The sequence below is a fragment of the Poromitra crassiceps genome, assembly GCF_964638095.1.
Source record: "Poromitra crassiceps genome assembly, chromosome: 13".
Classification (NCBI taxonomy): Eukaryota; Metazoa; Chordata; class Actinopteri; order Beryciformes; family Melamphaidae; genus Poromitra; species Poromitra crassiceps.
The window spans coordinates 16068564-16082257 of NC_139644.1; the positions used below are offsets into that span (position 1 = coordinate 16068564).

A 13694-nucleotide genomic window follows, 5' to 3' on the forward strand; every position below is an offset into this window, starting at 1 on the left:
GTCCCTCATGTGTTTGAGTAGCCTTGTATTTATGCTGCCTTCCATTGAAAGTCGGATGTCGGAAGTTCTGTCGCAGTATTTCCGTGTTCCGCTCTAAATGCGTTCCAGTGCATCTGCACGGAAAAACATGGACGCCCACAAAGACAAAGAAACACGAAAGTGAAAGATTTGTGAAAAAGTAACTGCTTACATCACCGTGTGGGTCTCTTTGTGCGCTGCCATGTTGATTGTGACGTGTTGTTTGTTTATCTCGGTAAACTCGGGCTTGGTGGATCTTGCCCGAGTTTCTGACTCGGAATTCCTTCTTGAATGACCGTTCCATTAAACTTTTCCCTGTCTGAGGTCGTTTTTCCCGGAATTCTGAGTCCCTCCCCCAGTCAGTCTTGTCGAGTCATTATTGCCATGTGCCTTGCTTTGTTCTGAGAACTTCTAGTAAACTTCTAGTAAAGTCCTTTTTGTTTATTCTGAATCCTGCCTGCTGGGTTAAGGCTGAGTGAAGAAGACTCAATGACCAGATGCATTCACCTTTTCCCCCCACCTCAGCCATTTTGTGTCTAAAAGGCAGGAATTAACACAGGTGCGAGAAAAACATTAACGAGGGCCCCGGCACTGGAACACCTAAATGGATTGGAAGTTGGAAACCATCAGTGCTTTGTTGCACCTGTGTTACTTCTTGCCTTGAAGACACAAAATGGCTGCTGGTGAAAAAGGCCCATGGGGTAAAGAGTTCTGTTCAGCCCCCTATCCATGGACTTTCAAACCCATCAGAAGGTTTCCAGGAATCATTTAGCAGTCGGGGAGTAATAGACAGGGGAAGCGGTTAATGTTCCAGAAATAAAAACAAAACACACACACACACACACACACACACACACACACACACACACAATTACTGTAATGTAAAAACATGGAAAGATTCGAAGACAGGAAGAACATTCCTTATTTTTATTATCTTTATGATATTTTAAGTTTAATAGTTTAATAGTTTGGTCAGTGGCGTGTCCAGGCCATTTTGACTGGGGTGGTCGAGGTGGGGCACAGACTCAAGCAAGGGTGGCACTGAGTGCGCCATTTAGAAAGAATGTAGACACTTTAAGTTGTCTACATCCTCCCAGGCAGGGTTGGGGAGCAACAGAATACATGTATTCAGAATACAGTATTTAGAATACAAAAATATGAGTATTCTGTATTCAGTCCAGTTACATTTTAAATTAGTGGCATTCTGAATAGTTACTTTCTTAAAAAAAAATATATTTAAATGGAATACTTTTATTTGTTTGTTTGTTTTTATTTGCTCTACAATTCATATGAAGCAGGAAGGTTGTGTGGGCATGGAGTGTAGCTACTAACTAATGCTACTTATTCCTTCAAGTATTGACAAATGTTAATACTTCTTCTTTTCTTTCTTCTTTTTTTGGGACAAATGCTACAGGCATGTCCAAAGTCCGGCCCGGGGGCCAAATGCGGCCCGCGGACCGATTTTAAGTGGCTCTTGGCTTGTCTCTCAAAATATACTATATGTGGCCCTCCACACATTATTGGTTAATCAAGCAAGTTCAATTCACATTTTTCGTCCACCTAACGATGACAGCACTATCATACAGTTTGTAGACAAGCACCAAGTACAGTAGGAACAACACAGGCAGAACTACAGTAATATTTTCAGATGGTAAACAAAATCCTTAGAGTACAATTGTATGTGATTTTTCTTTTATAACCCATATGATGCACGAAGCTGCTCCCAGGTCAGAATTCTGAATTCCAGGTCCGACTTCTGACTTTAAACCCAGGATACATTCAGTGTACAGGTATCTTGCATTTGTGGACAGATCTTTTGCTTTCTGTGAAGTTTGAAGGCATCTCAGACGGTGACCGCAAGTGGGTTTGAAACTTGTAAATGGAAGTCGTGGCTGGATTGAGTCGGCTGTGGAGGGATGTCATTTGAGATTCAACCAATCAGGCGAGATTGGCTTGCTTTTAGACTGATTAGATTGTTCAGTGTTAAATACATGAATAAATAAATGTCCCAGCAATTCAGTTCCCCTCCTCCAGTTCACCAAACAAAAGGTCTTTGCTGGTCAAAAATACCCAGGAAAATCTTGCTCAGGGCAATGTTTACTTGTTCCACCAATCGTGGGGCGAACCTCAGCAGACCCTCGTCCCTGACCAGATCACTCCTCTTCAGTGCCGTGTTCTTCTGCCGCCGCATGTGGTAAAGCCGTCCCAGCTCTGGGCCAATCTATAGAATCAAATGAAATAAAGTAGTAATGAACTAGAAATGCACTTGGAGAGCGCAGACCTCCGCCAAGGCCAATACTCCAGACTGCTATGATATGCACATTTTGTGAGTCGGATCAGAACCCTGCGCCCACCCACATCCCCCTAGCCACTCCCCCTACCCACCCCTCGAATCCCAACTCTGTACGACCTTCCTATCCCTAGCTATGTCCCCTTTTCCTAGCCCCTCCTCATATACCCGGAAGAGTGACGGAGGGGCTACCCTTTTCCTAGCTATGACCCTTTTTCCCTTCCCTCCTTACTTGACCCGACCTGAATCGGATCGGATCCACACCAGAATTTAATGGGTTCTTCCGTGGCCCATGCTACACCTTTCCACCAAGTTTCATGAAAATCGGCCAATTAGTTTTTCCGTAATCCTGCTCACAAACGAACAGAACAGTAAACATACGCAGGACATCAACAGAAAGCAAGTAAATCAACAAGCACGCACATCAGCAATTCTAGATGAAATATTGAATTAATTAATGGACACACACACACACACACACACACACACACACACACACACACAAACCCTGCCAGTCTCCTGAGTCCTGACCTGCACTGTGCCTCCTCCTGGGTTGTGCAGCTGGACGGCGTGGACCTCCATCTGCAGGATGCTGCGGGGGTTAACCACCAGCTTCCCTGTGGTGTAGCCCGAGTCACCTGGCTCCTTCAGCACATGCAGCAGGAAGTTGACCCCAGGAAGCCCCGCCCACTGTGGTACATCATACCTGGGTGAAGATACCAATATCATATGAAACTAGAAGACCTAAGGCAGTGGTTCCCAAACTGTGGTCTGCGGGGCTCCGCCTGGTGGTCCACCAGAGCATTGCATTTTTTAACTTTTTTTTTAACATAATACACATTAAGGCTGTGGCCACACTGATCCGTGGTGTCTGTCCGGCTGCGTTCATTTCTCTGTTCACTTCCATTCATTTTCAAAGACAGCTGTCCGTCTGTCCGTGGAGCACTGATGAAGCGTACGTGTCCAGTAAATTTGCATACGTTTTGATGGACAGAAAGTTCAAGGGGGCTGAACTTTTTCTGGATGGACGGATTGGTTGGACAGTCTTGTTCAGAGCGGAAATGGAGGAGTGGAAGTCGTCGCCCTGACAGTCTGCCCGCATCGATAAAAACTTTATTTTAGAGCCACAATGTTATAAATATCAACAACTAGACAACAGATATCAAAGCTGGTGGGCTTTATGGAAAGAGCATGACTCGAACTGGTTGACCGTTCTATCAAACTGGTCATTCATTGGCGTTTTATTGCCACAACTAACGTTAGCTATTAACTAACAGCTATGTTTATGTTCCAGCTCTGAGCCCACGCCACGTTCTCCTGACTACAGAGGGTGCTGCGCTTCTCCAGGTCATCTAAAAAACAACGCAACGGACATGACATCTATCCGTTTTATAATTCTGTCCATTTTCTGATGGATTAGTGTGGCGACCACCTAACCCTGAGGAGGAGGAGGCTTAGTTAGGCCGATTTTCAGAAATATCGTGAGATTTGGGAAATATCACAATTTTGAAAATCTACTTTCAGATGCTGTAACGGACTCAGTTTTAAAGCCAGGGTGAAGTTTCTGGTAGCATATGAAACTAGAAGACATAAGGCATTGATTGGTAACAAACAATATGGTTCCAGAATTTTAGATTTTTATGCCTCCGCCGGCGAAGCCAGGCCGAAGGCATTATGGATCCGGGTTGTCCGTCCGTACGTATGTACGGCCGGCCGTCCGTCCGTCCGTCCGTACGGATGTTTGTTAACGCGATATCTGAGGAACGCCTTGACGGAATTTCATCAGATTCGCCTTAAACATTCACTTAGGCTCAAGGATGATCTGATTAGATTTTGGTGGTCAAAGGTCAAAGGTCAAGGTCACTGTGACCTCTCGAACACCATTTTCAAGCTTGTTAACGCGATATCTGAGGAACGCCTGGACGGAATTTCATCAGATTCGCCTTAAACATTCACTTAGGCTCAAGGATGATCTGATTAGATTTTGGTGGTCAAAGGTCAAAGGTCAAGGTCACTGTGACCTCTCGAACACCATTTTCAAGCTTGTTAACGCGATATCTGAGGAACGCCTGGACGGAATTTCATCAGATTCGCCTTAAACATTCACTTAGGCTCAAGGATGATCTGATTACATTTTGGTGGTCAAAGGTCAAAGGTCAAGGTCACTGTGACCTCTCGAACGCCATTTTCAAGCTTGTTAACGCGATATCTGAGGAACGCCTGGACGGAATTTCATCAGATTCGCCTTAAACATTCACTTAGGCTCAAGGATGATCTGATTACATTTTGGTGGTCAAAGGTCAAAGGTCAAGGTCACTGTGACCTCTCGAACACCATTTTCAAGCTTGTTAACGCGATATCTGAGGAACGCCTGGACGGAATTTCATCAGATTCGCCTTAAACATTCACTTAGGCTCAAGGATGATCTGATTACATTTTGGTGGTCAAAGGTCAAAGGTCAAGGTCACTGTGACCTCTCGAACGCCATTTTCAAGCTTGTTAACGCGATATCTGAGGAACGCCTGGACGGAATTTCATCAGATTCGCCTTAAACATTCACTTAGGCTCAAGGATGATCTGATTAGATTTTGGTGGTCAAAGGTCAAAGGTCAAGGTCACTGTGACCTCTCGAACACCATTTTCAAGCTTGTTAACGCGATATCTGAGGAACGCCTGGACGGAATTTCATCAGATTCGCCTTAAACATTCACTTAGGCTCAAGGATGATCTGATTACATTTTGGTGGTCAAAGGTCAAAGGTCAAGGTCACTGTGACCTCTCGAACGCCATTTTCAAGCTTGTTAATGCGATATCTGAGGAACGCCTGGACGGAATTTCATCAGATTCGCCTTAAACATTCACTTAGGCTCAAGGATGAACTGATTCCATTTTGGTTATCAAAGGTCAAAGGTCAAGGTCACAGTGACCTAACAAATGCCATTTTCAAGCTCGGTAACGCCATATCTCAGTAACACCTTGACTAAATTTCTTCACATTTGGCTCAAATATCCAATTCTGCAAAGAAACGCCTTGATGCAATTTCTTCCAATTTGGCTCCAACATCCACTTGGACTCAAGAATGAACTAATGGCGGAGGCATAAGTCCGCGTTGCGGTCGTTCTAGTTTTTTAATTGTTTGCTTGTTTTGTCCCTTTTCTTTCAGATGATGATGATTGTGATTATTATGACTTCACCATCTCCTTTTGTTTGCCTCGAGCTAGGAGATGCTTTGTCAATACAGCCTGTACTACAAGTTACAATTGATTGGTTCACTCAGTAACATTCCACATTCAGTCCTTTCTTCCTAACCTGCTGTCTTTCTCCTTTTCTTCAATAGGGAAGATGTTGTTGGCAAAGTAGAAGTTGACGTTTTCTCCATGTTTGCTCTCCAGTGTGGACAGCAGCTCTGCCCAACTGTCACTACCTAACAATACAACCATATAATACAACGGAACAGAACAGAACAGAAGTTAGAATGACATTATTATGCACACCACCATCTTTATCCCAAACACACTCACTGCCCCACCCACCCACCTGCGCGCGCGGCGCACACACACACACACACACACACACACACACACACACACACACACACACACACACACACATACACATACTTATACTTACACACTTTCTCTCTCTCTCTCTCCCCCTCTCATGTATTTGTCTCTCACACACACAGACACACACGGCTACCTGTGGGCAGTATGACTTCGTCTGCGTCATGCATGAACAGGTATCTGGTCTGGTACATGTATCGGTACACACAGTCGTTGTTGGCAGGTATCTGGCCGTAGTAGTGCAGGTCACCAGGTGACAAGGAGGGCAGCCAGCTAGACGACACCTTGAAGTGGGCGTCAATCGGCCAGGACAGCACCTCAACCAATCCCACCTGGGAGGGTGTTTCACAAATTTTGTTTATGTGAGGCTCGGACGCAATACAAAAACGCCTCAATCACCAGCAGAAGTCAATGCACTAAACACCATGGGCAGGACCAAATCTGTAGCAGGCTGATCCAGGTCAAGACCTTGAGTTGAACACGTGTCCCACAGAGCAATACGAGCTGGGAGGCATTATAAAATGGCATTATCTTGTAACTTTCTCTTAAGTCTTTGATTATGACCGATACACAGGATCTGATGTAAGTATGGCTTGGCTGAGGCAAAATCTGAACCCTGGCTGAATGATGATGATGATCACAGGCAAGACTCAGACCAGTGTGTGTGGCCTCCTCACAGTGATGGCACCCGCTCAAAGCCTCAGTTTTATGACTAGTTATTATATGACTTGAACATAAACAGCAGCTGGGGTTCAGTCTATATACTCACTAATATATCTGTGACAGATGGGTCTCCAACACCGACAATACGTGTAATGGTTCTGGTGTACACATCTACACGATGTTGAACATTTTCTGTAGACGATGGTTGGCTGTGATTATGAATGGAAATGTCATTGTGTGTGTGTGTGTGTGTGTGGGTGTGTGTGTGTGTGTGTGTGTGTGCCCACTGTCACATGTGGCATAGCAACCCTAGAGACTAAATCACTACTCTGCTTGTGACTTACTGTACCTGGTTGCTGTAGTAACGCAGCACCTCCTCCATCGCAGGGGAGCAGCTGCTCTTATATACAATGACCCTCTGAGCCCCTAGGAGGCGATACAGCTCCATTGCCTGGAAAGTAGAATGTAATGTGAATTATTTGTCAAATGATTTGGTTGATTTGAACTAAATGCTTAGGAGGGAAAGCGATCATATCACGTGGTGTGATGTAATGTCACTAACCTGGATGAACTGAAGCACATTGTCGTAGTGATTGAACATGGTGGACAGGCACACAGTGAAGTTCAGAGGGAAACTGGCGCGGCGTTCCGCGTGGTTCAGGACCGGCAGGAGAGTGATGTTATTCTGCTCCATGTCTTCAGACAGCAGCCCTGCGTACCTGTTAAGTTTCAGTGTCAGAAAACATTCTTTTCTGCAATACACTCATCTTAGATATGGGTTCACAGACACGAAAACAGTTAAATGGTGTTGCAAGCAAAAGATCAAGTGTGTCCAATCAGGGCCAAGGAACAAACATCTAAGCCCCGCCTACAAGCGTGCACATTTTGGGAAGCGGGGCGGCGGCCTCATGCGTGGACACACGGAGCAATGGACACATACTGTGTGAGGGGGGGGGAGTTGACGTGTGTAAAGTTGAAGCATTGGAGCAGTTCCAGGAATTCCGTAGCAGATTTACAGTCACGTCAGTCAGTGTTGTCCATGTGGATATAGAGAGCCAAAGTGAAACGTCACTTCCTGCTTTCTCCCTGTACCAGCGCTGACAAAAATAGGAATTGCGGTGAACGGAGAATGACGTTACTTTTTTGATCCTGTTCGAATCGTGCCACGGGCTGCCAACGTTAATTTTGTCAATTTAAAACATAACTTTGCATGTAAAGAAAGTCGCAGTTTGTCGTCAAACTGAAACGTAGTGGTTAGTTTCGTATAAAAACTACATAGCTCGTGGAAGTTCGTGGCATGTCGCCGGTCTTCAGCTTTTCCGGTAGAGAAAGTGACATCACTTAGGCGACAGTGTATGTGGTCTTTCTGATTTATAACTTAAAGTTTGCAAACCCAAATCTGTGGTGAAGCCTCACACCTAATAGTGGAAAGTAGGGTAGTGAACTGGCCTTCTGTTATTGGCTGGTCTTTTTACCAGGTGATGCCACCGACCTGTTGTACTCTATAGAAGGTGACGTCATCTGGCTCAAAGGCCAACGATTAGCAGATGGCTGGATTGGCTGTTTTGGTAGTACTAGGCATCTTGCGCGCTACGCATGCTCGATTCCTAAGCTCGCCCACTGCGCGGCCTCGCCCGCCCTGCAGCTCGCCGAGCTGACCCTGCCGCTCGCAGACGCTCATACGCAGCTCAACCACTGATGACATCATCAGTGATGTCACAATGCACAATTGCTCAAGTGACATCACTGATGGCATCACTTATGACATCATCAGTGATTTATGACATCGCATCATCAGTGGGACAAACATTTAAACAGAGAGAGAACAGAGATTGCCCACATATGGATCCAGAAGAGGGCAGTAATGCAACATTAAGGATGCCAACTGCCATAAAACACCAAAAAGAAGAAGATTGCCCACATGCTCCCTTTTATAATAAGGATTTGAGCATGTTTTCCACCTCTTATTCTACTGCCAGCATTTACTGTTATGCCTGCTGTACATTAGAAGACTAAGCAAAAGACAGCATCTCACATCAATCATTTGTTTGAAGCTCGTCTTTCCATCACAGAGCCAGTACAGAAATGTTTTTCTGACAGTGTGGCAGGTCAACAGGTAGCTCGCATTGATCCAAAAAGTCAACTGTGAGTGTGTGGTACCTGGGTCGGCAGCCGTCCGGGATCTGACACAGGAAGTCCCCTGTGCAGTAGGGGAAGAAGTAGTGGGAGGGGTGGGTGTTACGTTCTGCTGCCACGGTAACCAGACGGTCGTCGTCATGGCAGCAGAAGACGCAGCGACTCTGCTTTTTGTCCTCTTCCCGCCACACGATGGCGAGCAGGCGGACGCTAGCCTTGGCCGCCCGGTGCTCACGGAAGGCGTTGAGCAGCGATGTTTTGGAGCCATGAACACGGGTGAAGGGGTGGGAGCTGACTTTCGCACCACAGTGCCCCCCGGAGTGGAAGCTGCGAGTCACCTCCTAGAGGGAGAACAGAGGGAGGAGTCTCTGAGACCACGAGGGAGAGAGAGGGGGGCTTGTTGATACCCACAACACTGTCAGTATATTGCCCGCTTAGTAGTTATCCGCTGTGGTGAACTAGCTTGCTATTCTTTGTGTGAAAATGTGACTTTATTAATTGTATCAATCACAGGTAAGCTGTGCCAGAAATCATGCTGTTGCAAGTCTCGGCATACATTTAATTCCAGAGGGCTAATCCCTACGCCATACACCCTGTGAAGTCCCTTCCCTTCATAATGAAAACTCTCTGAAGGGCTGCAGGGAGACGGGTTTGCAAGTAACGGTCATTTGGAATGCGGTCGCATACGTGTCAACAAGGCAGATGTTTTTCACTGGATTTGAACTGCACTAACTTATCCTTGTTTTTGTCTTTATGTTCGTTCTAGGCCGGCCTTCCCCTGAGTGAAGCGGCATGGTAGCAGGCTGCCCGCCCGGTGCCTCGGTCCCGGAACATCACTGCCAGTGCAACTGTGTGCATCCACATCCAAAGCCAAAGGTACGTGACAAAGCGCGGAACTCAACAGGGAGTGAGAACAATGGAAGTAAAGGAGGGCTTCGGCGTTCCTTAAAGTGAAAAAATGCTTACAGAAGGTGCTCTTTGGATGTTGGGGAAGGCATAGAGTTAATCAAAAAGGTTCCAAGGCACTCTTCTTCATTAAAAAGCTTTAATATAAGGCTAGTTCTTCATAGAACAGAATAAAACAGCCAACATGTTTCGGCCATAGGGCCTTCTTCAGGGCTAGTTGCAAACAGGCAGTGTGAACAAGTTTGATCCATGAGTGTGTGTTGGGCCACGACTACTTCTCCCGCTTGATCAAGACTTTGCTTAAAAAGAACTTTCCTGGGGCGTCCCGGTCGACTCGGGTTCGAATCCGACCCGTGGTCCTTTGCCGCAAGTCATCCCCTCTCTCTCTCCCCACCTTTCCTGTCTGCCCACTGTCCTGGTGGATCAATTTCCCTGACTCACCTGCTCATCTGTTGTCCAGTGCTGCTGAGTAAAGAAGAATACAACTCCCATCAGAGAGACCAGCAGAGCCAGGACCAGGAACACCCTCCTCTGCCATCTCCACATCATCATGCGAACTACCTCGATGGGTTGATTCAGAAAAACAGACATTACATTCATGCAATAATGAACATGTGCATACACTTCCATTTTATATAACCTAAAATAACAATGCGTCTTTCAGCAGCAACATAGAAATGTGTCATGTAAAGAAGGAGCAAGCCAAGTGACTACACGGTGAGGGGAATCATGATACAGGGGTCTGCTCAGTGTCCGAAGTGAACAAGATCAGAGAAGAACGGGGCTTATCATATGCTGAGGCTGCTAAGAGGTAACCTGACGCTGCCAGATGAGGATGTAGGTTGCTTCACATTTGTTTCAAATGAACTCAGCACCGCCCCATCTGGCAGAGTCAGGTTGTCTAGGAGGTGGAGATGGGAAAGAAATGAAGAAAGGGTCAAAGTACATAAGGAACCGGAGAAGAAAAAGGACAGAACTAGTCAGAGTGACGTGATCTGCATGGGCAAGAAGCAATTCCTGGCCTTCGTTGCCGTGGTTATAAACTGTGCTGCTGGATGGAGAGGATTGAGATCATGCTTGACGCTGCTAAGAGGTTCCTCGATGAGGTGGATGTATCTGGAAAAGCCATAGATAAAATACTGAGGGATGCGTTTGCGCAAACTCAGACAATTGGGTCTGCATGAGAAGAAGAATTTTACCCAACTGTGAGAGGCAGCAATGTGACGCAAGGCATCCAGTCTGCCGGAAAGGCAGGAAGGAAGATAGTATCTGTGGTGAAGAAGAAGTTATGCATCTGTGGTGAAGAAGAAGCAAGGCATCCAGTCTGCCGGAAAGGCAGAAGAAGATATGTACTGTATCTGTGGTGAAGAAGAAGTTATGCATCTGTGCTGAAGAAGAAGACAACTTCTCTTGGGTGATAAAAATTATGTATCTGTGTAAATCCAGTCTTGGTACAAAATTGCCGTATAACCCGGAACTGTCATAAACTGAACAATCCCCTGACAAAAACACGCCGCCATCAGAACTCTCCCATACCATATCTGACTAGACTCCTGAACCAACATATTATCCCATAACATGCCCTGTTGATTTAGTTTGCTCTTGTCTATGCCTGAAGTCCTTTTTTAGTTATGTGCTGTTTTGAATTTTAACTTGTGTCGATGTCTGCTTTTTAACCTGTAAATTGGTAATTAATTCAGCCTACGGACTGCCAATAAAGTACTACTACTAGAAATTGGAGAAATGCTCTATACATAGTTTAATTAAACTAGAAATATTGCTTTGCGAGTTCATTTCTAGCGTACATTTCTAACTATGACTATAGACTGATTTGTTATTACTACTGAGCAAGATGTTTGGCTAAAAGAAATTGCCAAAAAAATAATGAACACAACAAATATTTTGAAAACTGTCATTAAGCGAATGAGATGAAAAGTGACTCACCTCTGTTCTTCGTCTTCACAGCAAATAGCTCATCTACCGTTTTCAAATCTGTTCAGCCATAATCCAAAGTGTATTTGATGTCTGGTTAATGATTGATATTGGTGAGGGTAACATAACAGGCAATATTTATATTATAGGTGTGCTATAGGTGTTGCCAGGAAGAAGGTAGAGAGAAAGCTGCAGCACAAACACACCAGAGAAGTGTGGAGGGGAATGAGGAACATACTCACAATAAACCAGTCACACCTCTGTTGGAGGAAGCACTTTTGCATACAGGGGAGGGCTGAAAGGGATATTGCAAATTAATTTTTAAAGCTCGATCCCAAACAGACTTTACAAATGTAGTGAGAAGGCAATTTCTATTGGAAAAGATTATGGTTATTATCGAAAATCGATAATTGATCGTTAAGGAATTGATTCGATCATGTGGAATCTTGATCAATTATTATTATTATTATTTTATTTTTATTTTTTTTGTTTTTTTTGCGGACTAGGTGTGGGTGGAATTCGTTCCTCCTCGCCCCACTCCATTGCACAGCCGACTAACATGAGGTGGAGCTTCATATAGTCTCTAGTTTTCTGGCTGGGCACGGGCCTTTGTGCCAACAAAACTGTTTTAAACATGGGGAATTCACACCGGCATGTGCCGGGCATACAAACAAACGCACCCAGCAGTCTGCGGACCTCAGTGAGGCTCAGGCCTGTTGATTTGACTCTTGTGCTGTCAGCTAAGCTGGAAGACGCCGATTGCCTTACATCATGTAACCTGACATGTAACATGTTTGTTTACCTGGCCACAGCGCTAGTGTCTGATATTCTTACTACACAGCGGCATCGCCATTATAGCTGGCCGAGAACACGCAACGTTATTACCAGACCAGAGTTAAAAAATAAATAAATATATATATATATATATATATATATTATTATTATTATTACGCTATTGATAATCGATAATTGATCGTTAACTTTCCCGATTTTCGAATATGGAAATTGTTCAAAATGAACATCCCTAGTGAGGAGTGGGACAAACATGAATTACTGTTGAAGGGATCCTACCAAACTAAACTGTAATTATTCATCATTGTATCTCTGCTTTTTTGTATATTTATTGCCAATTTATTTAATCACCCCCCCCCCCCCTTTCTTTTGTTTGAGGATGTATTTTGTTGTGATATTGTTGTAGATAGATAGATGGATAGATAGCTTTATTTGTCCCGTAGGAAATTTGTTTTCAGTCGGTACATGTTCAGTGAGCACAGTACATATAAACACAACATATAACACAAACGTAGGTTAGGGTGAGGTAAGGTCTGGAACTGTACAAGGTCAACGGGGAATTTTGTTCAGGGAGGTTATTGCAGAGGGGACAAAACTTCTACCAAAACGTGCTCTTCTCCATTTGAGTGCTCTGTATCTGCGGCCTGATGGCAGTAGTGTGAAGTGTTGGTTGAGTGGGTGATCGGGTATATTCACACTAGTGTCTGTGCCTGTAATAAAAATAAAACAATTTGAATAGCCACTGCCAGGCAAAGGGAGCGACGTGGACAAGGACAACGAGTTGATCCAGGTCTGCAGCAGGTTTGACGCTGCGACCCAGCCGGTACTGCGTCACCCACTCTCCCACTGTGGCCCAGCCCGTACTGCCTCACCCGTTCAGCTTCTCCTCTTCCATCTGAGAGCAGATGAGGTGAGGAAGGAGCTGGGGAGGCTGTGCCCTGGAAAGGCAGCTGGCCCAGATGGTGTGTGTCCGAGCTTAAGAACTGTGCAGCCCGACTGGGTGAGGGGACCCGACTGTGTACTTTGTATTGCCGCTTTTTTTATTGATTGAGTTACTCCTGTGAATCATTTGTTCTGTGAATCATATCCTGGATGAGGTATCCAGGATGTGGTGTGCCTGTGAACAGAACGGGAGTGGTTATTTGACCCCAACAATTATTTGATCTCAATTGAGACAAGACCGCTTCAGACTACGAAAAGGTCTGTCTGAAGACATTTAATGGTTTCTGACTCTGGTAAAGTGGGAAAAACACTAAAATTCCCCCAAAACTACTGTATCTCTGAACTATGAATCACACAGATTGAGGCTATTCTATGTGATCTTTTGATAACTAATGTAATCTGTTTTCACTTCCATTGACTGAGCCTCCCCTGAAACAGTTTGGACTGGAACC

General features: G+C 45.0%; 1 protein-coding gene across 1 annotated transcript; it reads right to left on the bottom strand.

Annotated features, from left to right (window-relative positions):
* Nucleotides 1–663: 663 nt before the first annotated feature.
* LOC310788728 (uncharacterized protein) lies at nt 664–11571 on the bottom strand. The gene is made up of 9 exons (XM_083650283.1): nt 11521–11571; nt 10018–10137; nt 8695–9011; nt 7097–7253; nt 6884–6985; nt 6008–6203; nt 5618–5732; nt 2840–3014; nt 664–2239 (listed from the first exon to the last, which is right to left on the bottom strand). The coding sequence occupies exons 2-9, from the start codon at nt 10126–10128 to the stop codon at nt 2054–2056; spliced, it is 1359 nt and encodes a 452-aa protein (XP_083506409.1). The 5' UTR covers nt 10129–10137; nt 11521–11571; the 3' UTR covers nt 664–2053.
* Nucleotides 11572–13694: the final 2123 nt, after the last annotated feature.